Raw genomic sequence first — 20,494 nt, forward strand, 5'->3', positions numbered from 1 at the left:
ACAACAGTTTGCATATGTGCCTCCCACTTGTTAGGGAACCAAAAGTAATGGGACAATTGGCTTCTCAGCTGTTCCATGGCCAGATGTGTGCTATTCCTTCATTATCCCAATTACAATGAGCAGATAAAAGGTCCAGAGTTCATTTCAAGTGTGCTATTTGCATTTGCAATCTGTTGCTGTCAACTCTCAAGATGAGATCCAAAGAGCTGTCCTTATCAGTGAAGCAAGCCATCATTAGGCTGAAAAAACAAAACAAACCCATCAGAGAGATAGCAAAAACATTAGGCGTGGCCAAAACAACTGTTTGGAACATTCTTAAAAAGAAGGAACACACCAGTGAGCTCAGCAACACCAAAAGACCCGGAAGACCACGGAAAATAACTGTGGTGGATGACCGAAGAATTCTTTCCCTGGTGAAGAAAACACACTTCACAACAGTTGGCCAGATCAAGAACACTCTCCAGGAGGCAGGTGTATGTGTGTCAAAGTCAACAATCAAGAGAAGACTTCACCAGAGTGAATACAGAGGGTTCACCACAAGATGTAAACCATTGGTGAGCCTCAAAACGAAAAAAAAAAAAGGAAGGCCAGATTAGAGTTTGCCAAACGACATCTAAAAAAGCCTTCACAGTTCTGGAACAACATCCTATGGACAAATGAGACCAAGATCAACTTGTACCAGAATGATGGGAAGAGAAGAGTATGGAGAAGGAAAGGAACTGCTCATGATCCTTAGCATACCACCTCATCAGTGAAGCATGGTGGTGGTAGTGTCATGGCGTGGGCATGTATGGCTGCCAATGGAACTGGTTCTCTTGTATTTATTGATGATGTGACTGCTGACAAAAGCAGCAGGATGGATTTTGAAGTGTTTCGGGCAATATTATTTGCTCATCAGCCAAATGCTTCAGAACTCATTGGACGGCGCTTCACAGTGCAGATGGACAATGACCCAAAGCATACTGCAAAAGCAGCCAAAGAGTTTTTAAGGGAAAGAAGTGGACTATTATGCAATGGCCAAGTCAATAACCTGACCTGAATCCGATTAAGCATGCATTTCACTTCCTGAAGACAAAACTGAAGGGAAAATGCCCCAAGAACAAGAAGGAACTGAAGACAGTTGCAGTAGAGGCCTGGCAGAGCATCACCAGGGATGAAACCCAGCATCTGGTGATGTCTATGCGTTTCAGACTTCAGGCTTTAATTGACTGCAAAGGATATACAACCAAGTATTAAAAAGTTAAAGTTTAATTTATGATTGTTATTTTGTCCCATTACTTTTGGTCCCTTAACAAGTGCGAGGCACATATGCAAACTGTTGTAATTCCTACACCGTTCACCTGATTTGGATGTAAATACCCTCAAATTAAAGCTGAGTCTGCAGTTAAAGCACATCTTGTGCGTTTCATTTCAAATCAATTGTGGTGGTGTATAGAGCCAAAAATGTTAGAATTGTGTCGATGTCCCAATATTTATGGACCTGACTGTAAATGTATCATATGGTTTATGTAACTGATTTATATATAGTGTAAATACTGGCTGTGTAAACTTGGGTATAGGTGTTAACTGGGGAGGGGGATGGGGGAAGGGGGGATTGGCCATTGATAGACCTTGGTCTGATCTGGACTTTTTAATGCAGACTTTGGATGTTTTGACCAGTGTGTGTGTGTGTATATATATATATATATATAGGTGAAATTTATAGTATTGAACACGTCACCAATTTTCCTAGGGTACTTTCACACTAGTGTTATTCTTTTCCGGCATAGAGTTCCGTCAAAAGGGCTCTATGCCGGAAAAGAACTAATCAGGCATATCCCAATGCATTCTGAATGGATAGAAATCCGTTCAGTTTGCATCAGTATGCCTTCCATTCAGTCACTGTCAGGCGTTTTGGCCGGACATAATACCGCATCATGGTGCGGTATTATGTCCGTTCAAAATGCCTGATCAGTCGCCGTAATGCCGGATTAATTCCCATTGACTTGCATTAGTGCCAAGTCCGGCATTGCAAAACAACTGAAGGACAGATTCGTCCTTCCGGTCTGCGCATGCACAGACCGGGAAAACTGTGAAAAAGACTGCAAGACGGATCCGTCCATCCGCATAACAAGCAGAGAGACAGATCCGTTCTTGCAATGCATTTGTAGATGGATCCGCACCCGGATACGTCTACAAATGCTGTCAGTTGTCACACTGACGACGGAACTGCTTGCCGGATCACACTAACGCTAGTGTGAAAGTACCTTATGTGTTATAAGAAATGACACAGGGAAAAAGTATTGAACATGCTTACTGAAATATTTTGTACAAAAGCCTATGTTGGTGACAACAGCTTCAAGACGCCTCCTGTATGGATAAACTAGTCGCATGCATTGCTCAGGTGTGATTTTGGCCCATTCTCCCACACAAACACTCTTCAAATCCTGAAGGTTCTGTGGGCTCCTTCTATGGACTCTGGGCTCCAGTTCTTTCCATAGATTTTCTATTGGATTCATGTCAGTTGATTGGCTAGGGCATTCTAGCAGCTTTATTTTCTTTCTCTGAAACCAATTGAGAGTTTCCATGGTTGTGTGTTTGGGATTATCTTCATCATCCTGGTAAGATGGCAGCAGATTTTTATCAAGAATGTATCGGTACATTTGTCCATTCATCCTTCCTTCACTTATATGAAGTTTGCCAGTGCCGTATGCTGAAAGATAGCCCCACACCATGATGTTCCCACCTCCAAACTTCACTGTTTTTGGGGTGATATACATTGCCTTTTGGCCTTCAAACATGTTGCGTATTCTGGCATCCAAAGAGTTAAATTTTGGTCTCTTCTGACCAGACTATATTCTCCAAGTATTTCACAGGCTTGTCTAAATGTTGGTGAGCAAACTTTAATAACACTTGAACATACAGTGGATATAAAAAGTCTACACACCCCTGTTAAAATGTCAGGTTTCTGTGATGTAAAAAAATGAGACAAAGATAAATCATTTCAGAACTTTTTCCACCTTTAATGTGACCTACAAACTGTACAACTCAATTGAAAAACATAATATAAAATTGTTAGTAAGACGGCGCTCACTCTCTATATTTCACGGATAGGTGCCAAGGTCTATACTGAATCACCCCTTCAAAGTAAATAATGTATATTGAAATAGACCGGCACTCAAACATATGGGTTCACGTAGGAGACTAGGCAGGTGAATGTTGGATAAAAATGGTGCAATTTATGACAACTCTAACATAAAAACATACATTGACATAAAAGGGATATGCAAAATCCTATGTGGGGTCATGGATGTGCTATCTTGTAGATAGAGTCCGCAAAAACACAGGTTATTAAGTACGTAGCAGCTAGTTGATAAATGGATAGTGTCCCGCTAAATAGGTAAGTCCTATTGTGCTGGTAAATCCTATTTAGTGTAGTTCGTAGCAATCAATCTCATAGTATAACTTGTTGAATACTCACTGTTTGGTAGTGCGCATACTTGTGGCGTCCCACGTGTCAAGGCGCTTACCTCGATGTGGATTAAGTCAGGTACACACGGCAGAAATGGTTGTTTACTGATAGCATAGATCGGAGCTCCAATGGATCTCTCCTATTCTCGCGAGGTGAGCTGTTACCTTTCTTTCGTATAATGTGTAATACAGACTCAAAATCACAGGCCAAAAGTCGCAATGAATCTTCGATATTTTTTTTCTCTAAAATTGAAGTTTGCCTTACTTTCGTATGTTGCTATAGATAGTTTGTGGTTGATAAATTCGATCACCAGTGAGTCTTCATTCGAGCTCTCAAGAAAATGTTTTCATCAATATCTTTAACAATGCATGGCCATGCTTGAAGTTTTGGACTCTTTATGAATAAGCAATAGATTCCAGACGTGTTTCGAAATAGATCCCTATTTCTTCCTCAGTGGGCTTATAAGCTCCAGCTTCCATCCGTGCAGCTTCAGCTTCCGCTTCCATCTGTGATTTCTTCCGTGCAGTTTCAGCTTCCATCCGCGCAGCTTCAGCTTCCATCTCTGCTTTCTTCTGTGCAGCTTCAGCTTCTATCTCTGCTTTCCCTTGGGCGAACGCTGCCTGGATTTTAGAAGATGTTGATCGTAAGGATTTGTAAGATCTTGTGGAGTGCCTAGATGTTGTGGAGAAGTGGGTTCTGGTTTAAATGGAGATGTGCGATTTTTACTTCTGCTTTTGTCTTTGTTTGTATTACTAAATTGTCTCTTGCAAGATTGAGCTCATTCAATTCCTTTAATACTTGTAAGGAATCTTCTGTGTTGTACCGCTTTAAAAGATCAGCATAGGGTACTTTCACACTAGCGGCAGGACGGATCCGACAGGCTGTTCACCCTGTCGGATCCGTCCTGCCGCCGCTCCGTCCCCATTGACTATAATAGGGACTGGGCGGAGCTCCGGTGCAGCACGGCAGTTCGCGGTGAGTGGCCGCCGGACTAAAAAGTCGGACATGCAATACTTTTAGTCCAGCGGCCTTTCGCCGTGCTGCGCCGGAGCTCCGCCCCCATCCCCATTATAGTCAATGGGGACGGAGCGGCAAGGTCCGGCAGCACAGGCAAAAATAGCGGCAGGACGGATCCGACAGGGTGAGCAGCCTGTCGGATCCGTCCTGCCGCTAGTGTGAAAGTAGCCTAAGCAGCATTCAATTGCTTAACAGCGCCCTCTAGGTGCAATACCTCATGAGTTGGTTGAGACAGAGCTGACATGCATTTAACAGTGTTAGACCATAAATGTAACAAAAATGGAGTGGCTCTACTGCTCCGTAGGGTGGAGAGGTGCTCAATATCTAGGTGTAAACTCCAAACACCAGAAAGTAAAGAATTTCAAATAATATTGGAGATATGGCACTCAATATCTGGAAAATTTTGCTCAAAACAAGTCACTTTATTGATACAATAAAATATTTAAAATGTCATACAAAGTACGTAATTTGTGCAGAATTTAAATAACATAATAATAAAAAGTCACAATCGACAATATAAAAAATCACTTATAGTGTATATATAAACACACATCAGACAGCAAATGGGTACTTGTCTGTAATCTGATTGAATAGGTCCAGAAGGTTAAATTCTCAACACTAGAGCACTAAATGTGTTATTGCTCAATAGTTTTCAATGAGAAATGTCACCATTAATTCGGTATATATCACCGATTATCATTATTGTAGTGCAGTCGCAGGATTTTCTGATTTAATAATAGGAGTTATTCCGAATATATATATATCACAGTTCATGGAACTTATCGGATTAAAGTTCAGAAGATGTTAGCTCTAGGTGGCGTCCCACCTTTTTTTCAAGCTATTTAAATCCCTTACCTCCACTTCTCAATGCGGTTTTTTCAATCACCGTTTCCTCAGCGTCCCAAATATTCGATTTCTCCTTACTTGTAAATCAGAATGTCTCACTCTGAGGAGTTTTTGAACTTGATATAGGACGAGTTTATCATTTAGGAGGTTATTGGTAAGGGAGGTGTAGCTGTAGATCTCCTTGCGTACGCCAAAAATGGTGGTAATGTGGGGTCCAGGTTCCTCCCAGACGCGTTTCGAAGTCCCAAGGGGTGCTGACTTCTTCCTCAGTGGTGACCTGGCTCCCCCTAAACCACCTTTTTTATACCATCTTTGTTAATTGGTTCCAAATATCTCAAAGGTCACATTAAAGGTGGAAAAAGTTCTGAAATGATTTATCTTTGTCTAATTTTTTTGCATCACAGAAACCTGACATTTTTTTTCAAATTAAGATTTTTATTGAAATTTTTTCGGTACAGCCAAAATAAAGACATATGCAAATTTTAAAAAGTGTTTAACAATTTAAACATTATGTCCACAGAACTGTGTTGGGTATACACCCATTATCACATAGTATGGCTCATGGGAGAATATGAGTTAGACATATCTAAATGGACATGTAAAATCTCAGTAACATATAGACAGACAAGACGTTAGACAGGGGAGTAGGGGGGAGGGAAGGAAGGGGAAAGGGTACAATTTCTACTGAAGTGGTTAGACCTGCGCATCACGAAATGCGGCTGAAGAGCGAAAGATTTCCCAGGGGCCCCAAGTCTGCACATATCGTGTGATGTCTGCGGGCGTAATACTAATGAGATCTTCCAACCTCTGATACAAGGCGATTTCGTCAAACCACTCCACAGACGAAGGGGGAGAAGGGGATTTCCAATGCCTGGGAATCACCGCCTTTGCTGCCTGAACCATGTATTTTAGAAGGGATTTCTTATATGCTGGGACATTCAGGACACTATCGAATAATAGGAGAGCTTCTGGGGAGTTTTGGATAGGGACACCCGTGACCTCTTTAATAATTTTATGAATGAAGTTCCAAAAAGGCCTTAAGCTGCTGCAGTTCCACCACACATGAATCATCGTGCCTTCCTCTTTAAGACATCTCCAACAACGGTCCGATACCGTCGGGAACCATTTGTGAAGTAGCGCAGGTACCCTGTACCATCTAGATATAATTTTGTAGCTTGTTTCCTGAGCTTTGGCCGAGACCGTTGATTTGTGTGCTAGAAGGAAGCATCTGTTCCACTGGGCTGGGGTATAATGATTCCCCAAATCCCGCTCCCAGGCTTGACAATATGGAGGAAGGCACGAGGATCGCTGATGTATCAGAAGTTTGTATACTGAGGATATGGGGTGTAAGGTCGCTGAGGAGGAGACACACATCCGTTCAAACTCAGTGAGTTTTCTGGCCAGAGTGTGGGTTCTACTTAGAGAGGTGTGAAAGTGTTGGAGCTGCAAGTATTCAAAGGAATTGCGGGTTAGTGGAGCCTCTAAAATCTGGGATAGGGGTTTTAGTGCAGGACCAGAGAGAACTTGATGGAACCTGATCGGTCGGGTTCTTGAGCTTTGAAGAAAATGTTTGGAAGAGTGCCCTGGAGGGAATCTAGGGTGATCAGTGACTGGCACCAGAGGGCCTTTAGGGTCAATCAGTGAGGTCGCACGACTAATGGATGCTAAAGTTGCAAGGGTATGATGAGCAGAGAAGGACAAATGTGACGATGTCTGGCGTGAAGAGCCCACTAGCCATGGGAGGGTTGATACCGCACACGTTGAAGTGTCTTTTGTAATTTGTACCCACGCCTTGGGCGAATCAGCACGTGTCAGGTCCAACAGTCGGGCATATGCTGCAGAGTGATAGTATAGTCTACAATCTGGAAGGACCACCCCTCCCGTTTCTTTGGTGCGGGTCATTATCTCCAATTTGATTCGCGGTCGGCCAGGAGCCCATACAAATTGTGTGAAGCACCTACGGAGTTGGGACCAGAAAGTGGATGGTATGCGGAGGGGAATAGTTTGTAGAAGGTACAGTAGTCTTGGTAAAAGGGTCATCTTTACTATACTAATCCTTCCAAACCAAGAAAAGTCTCGCTTACGCCATCCGTCTAAATCTTTTTGAAACTGTAAGAGGAGTGGCGCAAAGTTCAATTTATGAAGACGTGAGAGGTCTGCTGTCATTTTGATCCCCAGATATGTTATGCCTTTAGGTGGCCAGGTGAAGGGAAAAGAAGCCTTAAGAGCAGGGGTCAGATCACTCGGTAAGGTGACATCCAGGGCCTCTGACTTGGACATATTAATTTTAAAATTGGACCAGGTACCAAATTGAGCTATTTCCCGAAGTAAGGATGGCAAGGAGATACGTGGGTTGGTTATGTAGAGAAGGAGATCGTCTGCAAACGCCGCGCATTTATACTCTCGTGACCCGATCTTTAACTCTGTTATGTCTGGATTTGCCCGAATAGAAGCTAGCAGATGTTCCATAACCAGAACGTCTAATAAGGGGGATAATGGACATCCCTGCCGTGTCCCATTGTGGATTGGGAAGGGGGGGGAAAGGGCACCATTTATTTTGACTCTAGCTGTAGGATGTTGGTACAGTGTCAGGATCTTTGACAGGAATATTGGGCCCAGACCTATATGTGAAAGGGTCTCATGGATGGCACGCCAAGATATCCGGTCAAAGGCCTTTTCTGCGTCTAGGGAAAGTACCATGAGGGGGGTCTTTTTGGATTTGGCATAGTGGATGATGTCTAGGGTTTTAAGAGTGTTGTCCCGGGCCTCCCTCCCCGGCACAAACCCAACCTGATCAGCAGAAACCAGGGAAGGCAGATAAGCGTTCAATCTGTTCGCCATTAATTAATTTGGCGAAGATCTTGAGATCTACATTTAAAAGGGAGATAGGACGATAGCTGGCACACAGGTGCGGGTCCTTTCCTGGCTTCGGAATGACCGTAATGTGTGCCTCTGTGGTCTGCGCCGGGAAGGGGAGCCCAGGAGACACTCCATTGAAAACCTGGAGCATAATAGGGGAAAGATTGGAGGAAAAGGCCCTGTAAAACCTAGCTGTGAACCCGTCAGGGCCTGGACTCTTACCACCCGGGAGCGACTTAAGTACCATATGAAGTTCAGTGTCTGTGAATGGAGCCTCCATAGTGGCAGAATCAAGCTCAGAAAGCTTGGGAAGTAAAAGAGGTAGGTTGGGGTGTTTGCCCACTACTTGAGGGGGTGTCTGGGGCAGGTTGTAAAGCTTCGAGTAGAAGGAGTGAAAAGTAGCCGCAATATCAGTGGTTGTGTGGATCAAACGATCCTAGGCGTTTTTGATAGCGGGGATATGGGAGGCTGCTAGTCTTCCCTTTAGAGCCCTTGCCAACATACGGCCACTTTTATTCCCGTACTCGTAGAATTTACTCCTGCAAATTTGTACCATACGTTTGTAGGATGCATCTAGGAGGCGCTTAGCTTCCATACGTGCATTCTGGAGATCATGCAAGGTTTGCAGGGTAAGTGCTCGTTTGTGGGCCAGTTCCAGGGAAGTGACTCTTTGCAGAGCGAGTTTAAGTGAATGAGCTTTCTCCTTCTTGAGGCGGGAGCCATGCTTAATGAGTACACCTCGAAGAACACACTTCAAGGCCTCCCATCGGATCGGTATTGGAGTAGAATCCTCCTTATGATCCGCTAAGAGAAGGTGTAATCCTTATCAGCTGGATGTTGGATCCTCCAGGCATCTCTCAATTTCAGTTGGAGCAGTGCCCGTTTTACCTTTTTAATGGTGGGATATGTGAGGGAGGCACGTCCCGTCGAATTGTCAAGTGTTGGGTCAAGTGTCAGATTAAGGTCGCCACATAAGATAACTGTCCCCCTAAGCAACGGTATGACATTGTCAATGAGGTTTACAATGAAGAGAGCTTGATTTTGATTAGGGGCATATACATTGAGGAAGGTTAATTCCTGGCCTCCAACCAGTAATGTGAGGGCCAGATATCTTGCATCTGGGTCGGCAGTACAAGCTAGCACTTGATGGGGTAAAGACTTGTGGATCGCTATGGCGACTCCTTTGGTCCTATTCACCGCATTATTTGCAAAGTGCCAGGTGGTGTAGTGTCGATGTCGTATGCTCGGGGCGCTACCCTCCTTAAAATGCGTTTCTTGGAAACAGATAATATGTACCTTTTGGCGATGAAAGTGATGAAGTATCTGGGCCCTTTTTTCGGGGGCGTTGAGGCCCTTCGCGTTGAATGATGCAATCTTCAGAGACCCCATTACTGCGGGGGGAGGGGGGAAGGAAAAAAACACAAGGAAGGCACGGGGAGACAACCGACAAAAAACAAAAAGAGAAGAACAACAGTTATAAGCAAACAAACAGGTGGAGAACCCCGAAAAAAGGTTTTTATGTGACCCAGAGGTCTAAAGAGGCTGTCACCTTGGGAAGATACCCCAAGGGAGAGTCTCCACTTATTTGGGGGAAAAAGTGTCAGCCGGACAAGAGCTGACCCCCCACAGCACCAGTGGATGCAAGTGAGAACTTATAAGCACCAGCAAATTTGGAGCATAAAGGCAGATAAAGAGAGTGAGCAAACAACTAAAAACCAATAAGGAACAATCTGTATATTAGATTATTAGTAGTCCCAAGTAGTTAAAGCAGGGATCCCCTCAGGTGGTGATACGAGGTGAGGATCTACGACTTGAGTAGTCTGGTCCTCTCTGGCGTCGTCCTCTTGAGGCCTGAGCAGAAGAACTGAGCGCTTTTTCAACAGGCAATGGGCGTTGTCGCCCCCTCGACTCGGAGGCAGGCGGGAGGAGGGAAGGCCAGGGTCCCAATTCAACCGGTGGCAAGTCCAGCTGCTGTAGAAAATGGGGAAGATCCGTAGGGTCCCGCAGGGTGACGACTTGATCTTTAGGGCCAGCAAGTAGAGCAAAAGGAAAGCCCCAGCGGTAAGGGATACTGCGCTCTTTGAGAAGGTGTAACAGTGGGCGCAAGGCAGCACGTTGGGCCAGGGTGTAACGGGATAAGTCCTGCAGCAAGATAAAGGGGACACCGTCGTAGGACAGAGACGACATCTGCCGGGCCTTGAGCAGAATCTGATCTTTGATGGCATAAAAGTGAACTCTGCAGATGACGTCCCTTGGTTTTGAGGGGTCAGGGTTAGGAGGCCTCAATGCCCTATGGGCTCGGTCAATTTCAATGCTGGAGCTTGGCGGACGTCCCAGGAGGTCATTGAAAATTTTTACAATGGTGGATAGAAGAACCGCCTGTGTTATAGACTCGGGGAGGCCTCTGATCCGAATATTATTACGACGGCTCCTATTTTCGACATCATCCAGATGGTATTGCAAGGCGTGTATCTGTGCATCATGGGATTGCAGCTTATCTTTCAATACCTGCACGTCTGCAGATAAGTAATCATGTTCCTGTTGAACAGTGTCCACTTTTGTATCAATCAAGGCCATCTCAGAACGTACTTGCGTGAATTCTTTTTTACATTCCTGTAAAATGTTAGCTGCAAAACTAGAGAGGTCTGCCTTGGTGGGGAGTGAGCACATCAAGTTGCGTAAGTCCGCCATAGTAGGTGGCCGGGAGTCCTCATCAGGTAGAGGAACATGAGACCCAGATCTCTGGGGCAAAGGTGGAGAGCCCCATGAGGCCGACACTGCAGGGGCAGCCAGGGTCTGTGTGCCCGATGATGCGATGCCCTCCTGGCGTGGGTGGGATCCGTCCCACGACGAGCCCGTGGACCAGTGTGGGGAATTTGCTAGGGACGGCTCAGGAGAATGAGTTAAAGGGGGCTCCCGCAGTATGTACGGGGAGGAGGCCGCAGCCTGAGGCGAATCTGAGGCCTTTTCATTAACCTTTTCAGGTTGCCCCCTGTGAGGAGTGTCTCTCTGTGACTGGGGGTGTCCCATAAGGCTGGCTGAGGCACTTAACCAAGGGGACCCAGAGGGCGATCTCACTGCTGGGCTCAGTGGGGCTGCAGGTGAGGTGGGGGTTCTAGGACCCCAGGCGACAGGGTGAGGGGTCAGCTGAGAAGTCCTCTGAAGCGGGGGGAACTCCTCCTCACTAACCTGAATCGCCGGGCCGCAGGGAGACATCGTTGCGACTGTTAGGCCTCCATCCTGGGCTGAAGATGAGGGATCAGCGTGTGCTTCAGGGCCCTCTTCCATCTGGGTATGCGACACCTGGGTCTGGTCCGAGCTGCTGCTTAAGGATGGCACCGATGCAGACCTGACTCTCCTTCTATCCGGTAGGTGCGACCGCTGATTCCGGTGCTCAGCCCCAGGCTCAGCTACTGCTGGGAGTTGAGATTTTCCAGGGCCGGCGGCGCCATCTTGGAAGCGCTTGGCGCGCTCGGTCAGGTCGGGGCCTGGAGTTGCAGGCTGCCGGGCGAAGAGCCTGGAAATGTCCCCCTGTGAAGACGCCAGGGGGGCCATAGAACGAGCCTTGGCTTTCTTGGGAAGTTTGCCGATCTTTAAAGGGTCGCTGGCGGTGGATTAGCTCCGGTGCTGTGGAGGAGGTCACAGCCGCACGTCCTCACTCCTGCATAGCTGGCCACGCCCCTCGAAACCTGACATTTTAACAGGGGGTGTGTAGACTTTTTATATCCACTGTACTTTTTGTTCAGCAATAGAGTCTTGTGTGGTGAGCATGCATACAGGCCATGGAGGTTGGGTGCGTTACTTATTGTTTTCTTTGACACAATTGTACCTGCTGATTCCAGGTCTTCTGTAGCTCTCCACAGGTGGTCCTTGGGTCTTGGACAACTCTTCTGATAATTCTTTTCATTCCTCTGTCTCAAATCTTGCAGGGGGCATCTGGTCTTGGCCGGTTTATGGTGAAACTATGTTTTTTTCCACTTTCGGTTTATGGCCCCAACAGTGCTCACTGGAACCTTCAGTAGTTTAGAAATTCTTCTGCAACGAATGCCATCAATATGTTTAGCAACAATAAGGTTGCAAAGGTCTTGAGAGCTCATTGGTTTTACTCATCATATGTTTCTTGTGTGACACCTTGGTAATGAGACACCTTTTTATAGACCATCAGTTGAACCTCACTAAGTGGCGGGATTGCTTTTTAATTATTGATAGATTTCAGCTGGTGTCATGACTTTCCGTGGCTTTTTGCACCTCTCTTTCTTCACGTGTTCAATACTTTTTTCCTGTGTGATTGTTACACATAACTTAATTTATGGACATTTATGGTTTGATTTCTTTGCCTGTGTGGATTAGGCTACTTTCACACTTGCGTTTGGTGCGGATCCGTCATGGATCTGCACAAACGCTTCCGTTCAGATAATACAACCGCATGCATCCGTTCAGAACTGATCCGTTTCTATTATCTTTAACATAGCCAAAACGGATCCGTCTTGAACACCATTGAAAGTCAATGGGGGATGGATCAGTTTTCTATTGTGCCATATTGTGTCAGTGGAAATGGATCCGCCTCGATTGACTTACATTGTGTTTCAGGACGGATCCGTTTGCCTCCGCCTCGTCAGGCGGACACCAAAACGCTGCAAGCAGTGTTTTGGTGTCCGCCTCCAGAGTGGAATGGAGACTGAACGGAGACCAAACTGATGCATTCTGAGCGGATCCTTATCCATTCAGCGTGCATTAGGGCAAAACTGATCGGTTTTGGACCGCTTGTGAGAGCCCTGAACAGATCTCACAAATGGAAACCAAAACGCCAGTGTGAAAGTAGCTTAAGATGGGTTGTTACCAACACCTGGTGAGAATTTCATGTCAATAGCAGGAAAGGACTCCAGCATAACGTAAACCGGACAAATCCGTTATGCAGGCCATAGACTTCTATTATGACGGAATGAATAACGGAATGCCTCTAAAGGCATTCCGTCATGGAATTGCGTTATGGTCTGTGGTAACGGAATTCATAACGCAATTCAGTAAATACAACAACACGAACCAAAAACGGATTTCAAAATATGAAATTCACTCATCCCTAATAGTGAGTGTAGCTCTAGAGTACAATTTGGGATGTAACTCAGGATCATTAATGTAATGTATGTACACAATGACTACCAGCAGAATAGTGAGTGCAGCTCTGGAGTATAGTACAGGCTGTAACTCAGAAAATAACGTTAATGTATGTGTTCAGTGATTCTGCTATATGTTGACATTGTCGTGTACGTGACCTGGTGTCAGAGTTGTGATTGCTCCTGTTTTGCAGATGGTTTTCTTAGGATACATGATCTTCAGTATAATCCTTGGGCTTCTGGCAGACAGATACGGTCGTCTAAAGGTTGGTGATGGTAAAGCTGTATGCTGAGGACAATTTGTCTCAGTGGAGTAATAGTATTTGTGTGTGGGGTAGACAAGCAGCTTCTGGAGACCTCTGATGTGTCTCTTGGGGGGGGGGGGGGAGGGGGGGGGGTGTCAGTGAAAAGGGCATGGGGAACATCATGCTTGCAGTCAAAAGGTGAAATCCAGTACTGACTTTGTTCTGCTCACACAGCTTGTTACAAGAGATTGTTCTACATTGTAATGAGCCATACATTAGATATTAGAATAATATATATTATTTTTAGAATCTACATTTGTTAGGCTGGGTGCACATACATAGGTTATGTCCGGCTAGTTGTTTTTTTTTTGCAGCACCAGACACAACTGTTGTATGTGTAATGCATTATAATGCAAAGGTCTGGCTTCTATAGACTGAAAAACATAGTGTGCATAATTTTTCTGTCCGGCGCAGTTTTACATCCGACATCACAAGTGATGCGTCAGATGAATATGAGCCATCCCATAGAAAACAATGGGAACAGTTAAAGTTTCCCATCTGCATTTTCTGTACCATATTGGAGCGAAACTAAGCCAGACTGCTGGATATATGTGAAGAAGGCCTTCCCTGTTTTCTGTTCAATTCATGTTCTGTTTTGCTGTGTCACAATGGGGACTAAAACTCCAATAGATTGATGTCACACACAGCATTTTATTTTATTTTGGGGGGGAGGGGGTGTGAAGCTTCAGTTTTAGATGCCTTTTTTTCGCTCCTGTGGGCACAGCACTAACTGATTGTAATATGTACTGGGTTAGTTATATTGCTGTCTTATTGCATGTTGTATTTTTACCCGTTATTGTTCATTCTCCAGATTCTGGTCATCTCCTTCCTGTGGGCAGCGTACTTCTCCTTGCTCACCTCTTTTGCTCCATCATATGGCTGGTTTGTCTTCCTGCGGTGTCTGGTTGGATGTGGCGTCTCAGGCCATTCACAAGGGTAACGCAGTCGTGATCTCTAGTGCTAGAGAGATTTAAGAGAGAGCTCTAGTTCTCCTTGACCCCCTCCCTATTCACACTGAGTGTATCAGCTCCTCATTTACACAAAGTCTTTGTGGTCCCCCTATCTTTCCCACGTCAACATATAGGTGTCAGGCTCCACCTTCTTATGTAAGCAAATGTCGGATGATGTCGTTTATTACATGGTAGCTGGAAGCAATGCATCATGACAGATGAAGATATCTAATCCTGTATTATTATTATTTTTCAGTCTCATCATCAAAACAGAATTTTTGCCAAAAAATGTGAGGGGTTACATGCTCCCACTATCACAGGTAAGACCTCAGTGACCTAGAAACCAAAAGGACACAAAGAGGAGGATAATAATATAATGTATGTGACAACCCTGATGAGGTAACAGAGGAGGTCCCTGCTATTGAGGGTCTATTGGCTCTTGCTCTAGAGCATTTGGCGGTTTCCCCTACACGGCGACGTGTTGCCTGACAGGAAGATTGTGTTGTCGGATTGCAACATTGCATTCAATGATTGTCAATGGGGTTGCAAACATTCCGGACTCGGACTCCGATGTGACAGTTGCAAAGAGTCCAACATTGTTGGATATTTGGTTGCAGCTTTTACAAACCTATATCTCCCAGCATCGGCTGACACCTGTGTTAAAGAATAAGATGTATGATTATGTTTTTATTCAAATATTATTCCTCATACCTGTCCCTGCAGCTCTTCTGGTTGGCAGGGTCCTTACTTATCATTGGTTTGGGATCAGTGGTCAGCCCCACCCTAGGCTGGCGCTGGCTCGTACGCTTTGCTTCCATCCCCGGCATCATCCTTGTCCTCGTCTTTAAAGTAAGAGTTTTTTTTTCTTTTGCCCCCAGTTCTGCTTCACAGGGAGCAAGTAGATCGGTTGTCACATGGCTCGTCTTCTCTTTTCCCACAGTTCATTCCTGAGTCAGCAAGATTCAACGTTTCTGTGGGCAGACAACAGGCTGCGATGGATACGTTGGAAAAAATCGCCAAAATAAATCGCTCAAAAATGCCGGAAGGAACAATCCATGAGCCAGTGTCAGTAAGTCCTGCTTAGCTGATGACATGAACTCCAGTCACATCCTGCTGGTTGTGACATGGGATCAGGCACTGCTGCTTATTGAGTCCCTACAATACACTACAAAAGTGTTGCACTGCATTCAGGGAATCGTCTTTATTTCTAGACGGACTGGGAGTGACTCAATAAGGATCGGGTTAGTGATGAGCGAAGCGACCTTCAGATGTTACAGCCGGAGTCGCTTCATTCATAACTTTGGATTAATTCTGTATGGAGATCAATCTCCGTACAATATTAAAATGTATGGGCTCCAATGAGCTTAAAGGGAACCTGTCATCACCTTTATGCTGCCCATACTAACAGCAGAATAAAGTATAGACAGATGAGTTGATTTCAGCGGTCTGTCATTTAAAAGTTAAAAGTAAGTGGTTGCCGAGAACCAACATCCCAATCATTGCAGACTGGGCCTGGAAAAGAGTCCGGCCACCTGAGAAGAGTCATGGTTATTCATGAATTCCTGCTCTCCCTGCCCACCTGCTGATGATTGACAGGCTTCTACCTAGTTTTCTCCCTTTAAAACTTTTTTTCAAGTTTTAAAGAGGATTTCCACTTTAAAAATCAATTACCAAAGTTATTCAACAAAGTCACGCTTGACTTCACTAATAACTAACTTCGGCTCATCAGAGCCCATACATTTTAATACTGTACAGAGACGGATCTCCGTACTGCATTAAAACAAAGTTATGAATGAAGCAACTTCGGCTGTAACATCTGAAGCTCGCTTCGCCCATCTCTAGTCCTGGTACATTATCAGAGTTATCTGGAGCAATGCTAACTGGAAGGTGCATGGGGAAGGATCCATAGAGTGAACACAACAATCGAGTTGGTCCCACTGATGCTTAAATGGGTTAAAATCTGGGGAATTGGAGGGCCAGGGTAGTACTTGGAAGTCTCGGTCTTCCAACCAATGTTGTAAATTTCTAGCTGGTGGACATATTCCATTGTCTTGGTGGAAGATCCCATCCCAGGGACAACAGTCAGAATGTATGGGTGTACGTGATCTGTATGGAAGGATTCATACCCAAATTGGTTGAGAGTGCATTCCACATGGATGATTGGGCCCAGAGAATACCATAAAAACATTCCCCTGACCATAATGCTGCCACCACCAGCTTGTGTTCTTCCAGCAGTGGTTGCAGGGTGTTTGTTCTCTGATGTTTCTCACCTGACACGCCAACATCCATCTGTTCCATGAAGCAGAAAACATGACTTAATGACTTATCGGAGAAGGCAACCCTTTGCCAATCAGCAGAGGTCTAATTCCGATACTGCAGCGAAAATTAAAACTGACCATCCATCTGCTTCAGAGCGCCATACGCAGTAGGGTTCACTGAACTGTTGTATTAGACATATCTGAAAGCTCCTGGTTCATTTTGGCGGTGAGCTGCTCCACTGTGGTGTGTTGGTCTGCACTTGCACACATTCCTAGCCAACGTTCACCTCTCACATCAATGGCACGTGATGCTCTGCGGTTTCCACGTCACTTATTCACAATGTCCACTCACAATACACTTTCACCATAGTACCGCATGAACAGTTCACAAACTGCAGTTTCAGAAATAATCACCCTTGGGCTGAAAGCCAATAATCATCACTTTTTACAACTCTTATAAATCTTCCCTTTTACCCATGACAGGAAAGAGGGATATGTGTGCAGACAGCCTATCTCGCCCCTTATATACTCACCAAGTCAGCTCACCACATGTCACTTCCTTCATGAGCTACACACTGACAAAAGTAGGAAGTGGTGATAATAATGGGACTGGATTGTGTGTATCAGGAGGGCATTCTTTTTAAAGACACTAAACCATAACGGGGCAGCAGTGAGATCTGATGTTTTATAGCATTAGAGTCATAAAGGAAGCATCACTTTTGTAAATGCAACTTTAGGCGCCTTAAGTGTTGGCCATTAAGTGCATTGGGGACCGCAGATGGATCCAGACCCATTCAACTTGAATGGGTCCGTGATCTGTCCACAGCGCATAAAAATAGAACATGTTCTATTTTTTTGCTGTGTGGAGGCACTGAGAGAAATCCGATGGAGAAACACTCCGTAGCACTACGGAGAGGCACTCCATGGTGCTTCCGTGCCTCCATGTGCATGAGCCCTTAGTTGTGGCTGGAGCATAAGATGCAAGTAAAGATCATTAAAAGACAAGTTAAGTAGAATGAAGATGAGTTACAACGAGTTAGCTCTGCATACTGGCTATATGTTCTGTGTAATCCTGGTTTGTTTCCTTAGGAGAAAACTGGAAGCTTCCTTGATCTTCTACACCCAAAATATTTGCGGACATCTTTGCAAATCTGGGTCATCTGGTAATTTCTTTAATACTGGTTTTGGGCTGAGGATGACAATTCCTTTGATCTTACATTGAGAGATATTACCCTAGAAATAAGAGTACAGACTGCGGTGGGCATCCTAAGGTTTACATTAAAGGTCTGTGTTTAGGATGGGTCATCAATGTCAAATAGGTGACTTTCTTACCCACCTTCTCTCTTGACTTCCCCCACCATCAGCAGAACAAAAGTGGTGCACTTGCTAGGCGTCAAGGCTCCTTCACTATCTATGTAATCACCTTTTTTTCACTACTCAGGTTGGGAATCGCTTTTGCATACTACGGTGTGATCTTGACCAGTTCAGAGCTTCTGGAGAACAATCTGCTGTGTGGGACGGGTCGGGAAGAAATCCTAATAGAACAGGGAGCCGGCCCCTGTTACTGCAACATGTTAAGCACCTCCGATTACCACACCATGATGATCAGCACAATCGGAGAGATTGCTTGTAAGGATTTGCTACAGTCTATATGGAGAAAGGAAGGCAGAAGGGTAATAGTGCAGGGTCCAATGACTAGACACAGTAGTGATGTGTCAACAGGCTGCACATCACTGCTGGGTCACATGTCGCTTGAGGACACTTCACTGCTGCAGCATATTAAGCTGAGGCTAAGTAATTGGCTGCAGCAGTGCATGCGACCCCATCCATAGCAGAAGTTACCATGCAGGGTACAAAGCACAGTGAAGACAGCGGTGGACACATGAAGCTGGAACAGGGCATCAGGGAGCAGGTACGTAAAATAAACCATATGTAGTTGGACACCGCCTTTAAATCTGCATTTAGAGTAAATGTTAATCTAAATTTGCTGCTATATATCTTTATAGCGGTCTGATCCATTTTTCTGAGAAAAGAGATAAAAATCCCCTGCAGAACGAGTACCAAGATACAATTCTTTCTGCCTGCAGTCGTCATTAGAGGAGCTCTAGTTCTATGGGAGTCGTGCTATTCTATGTGTATGCTGTGAGCTCCCCTTAGTGGTGACTAGAGGCAGTACAGTTATTTATTATAGTAAATGTTTAACCTATATATAGGAAATAACAGTAAATATGGCCATATTGGTTGCTTACAGAGTAGGTAATATACTGCGGGTTGGTGTAGATCCACCCATTCAGTGACTGGTTTTCTTGTTTCTTAGTAAATCCTTTCAATATCTTGGGCATTAACCTAATTGGTCGTTGCTTGACCCTGGGCATCACCATGACCATCACTGGAGTCTTCTTCCTGCTCCTAATCATCTGCATGTCACGGTAAGATGGTGGTGAATATTCTAATCCTGCAGCTTCGGCACCAGTGACCATGAAGGCAATCTGCTGGTTCCTCAGGCCTTGATGCAAGTTTTCATGTTCCTCAGGACTGGACTCATTGCAATTCTCTTCTGCCTTCGAGCTCTGGTATCCGCAAACTTCAACACCATCTACATCTACACAGCAGAGGTGACTAATCTAAAGGATGATATCTAACAATGATGACCCTTCATGTTGTTTCATAAAAAAATTTCCAGCAGCCATTCTCTACTTCTGATTCTGGTCACATGACCAAGTCATTGATAAGGGGATGGCCTTCAACACTGATGTGCAAAAAGGGGTACCATGAAAATAAAAGTCATGAGCTGCAAAAATGTAGACGAAAAAGAGTACATTCGTTATTTCATCTTGTTTCTATTCATAGGTTTATCCAACCGTGATGAGGGCAATCGGGATGGGGACGAGTGGCTCAATGTGCCGCATAGGAGCAATGGCTGCCCCGTTTATAGCACAAGTAAGACATTTATGACCAGATACTTAAATGCAAGGTAGTCCAAGCCAAGACTATGGCGACACGTGAATCAATTAAAACTGGTGGCGGGAAACTCCATCTTGTGTGTGGCAGTGTACAATACAGCAGCAATTTTGAAAGCTGCCATCTTGGAACCAAGCGAATATTTTCAAATGGGAAGTGGTGTATGTAACATATATATCTAATAGAGAATTTGATGAGGAATCCAAATCTGTGCTTAAAGGGGTTCTCTGGGAATTAAGAAAATGAAAATACTTAAATATTACTTTATTATAAATATATTCCCAAATATCTTACATTCATTATAATGGCTCATTTTCGCTGGGGAGCAATCATTAGGAGAAACAAAAAGGCCACCGTCCTATAAGTACAGACAAAACCGATCCTAATCACACAGGAGGACAAGTTACTTCACAACACTGAGGTAGGTCACGTACATTGTATTCTATGAGAATTTAAAATTCTCAATGCACACAATGCAGATTTTTTTAAAAAAAATTTTCCCCACACGGATTTTGACCTGCGTTGCAGATTTTAAAATCCGCAGCATGTAAATTTATTTTATTTTTCCTGACCGGCTTTTCACCATTCACTTAGTAAAATCTGCACCATTAGATGCAGATTGACTGCACGGATTTGCCTGCGGATTTCAGTGCAGATTCTCCGCACATGAATCATGGATGTGGGCATGTACCCTTAAAGGTGCTGAGCTACAAAGACTTGGATGATGCGCTTC

The 20,494-nt window shown here is 44.7% G+C and overlaps 1 protein-coding gene across 1 annotated transcript in view; it reads left to right on the top strand.

The window, feature by feature from the left end:
- Positions 1-20,494, top strand: part of SVOPL (SVOP like) — a 67,073-nt gene that overhangs the window by 36,249 nt on the left and 10,330 nt on the right. The window contains exons 5-14 of the mRNA XM_040437411.1: positions 13,482-13,553; positions 14,404-14,528; positions 14,799-14,862; positions 15,266-15,391; positions 15,483-15,611; positions 17,890-17,963; positions 18,242-18,429; positions 19,118-19,229; positions 19,334-19,415; positions 19,651-19,740. Coding sequence (XP_040293345.1) covers positions 13,482-13,553; positions 14,404-14,528; positions 14,799-14,862; positions 15,266-15,391; positions 15,483-15,611; positions 17,890-17,963; positions 18,242-18,429; positions 19,118-19,229; positions 19,334-19,415; positions 19,651-19,740 — 1,062 coding nt within the window. The remainder of the gene's footprint in view (positions 1-13,481; positions 13,554-14,403; positions 14,529-14,798; positions 14,863-15,265; positions 15,392-15,482; positions 15,612-17,889; positions 17,964-18,241; positions 18,430-19,117; positions 19,230-19,333; positions 19,416-19,650; positions 19,741-20,494) is intronic.

Source organism: Bufo bufo, chromosome 1 (genome assembly GCF_905171765.1).
Source record: "Bufo bufo chromosome 1, aBufBuf1.1, whole genome shotgun sequence".
Lineage (NCBI taxonomy): Eukaryota > Metazoa > Chordata > Amphibia > Anura > Bufonidae > Bufo > Bufo bufo.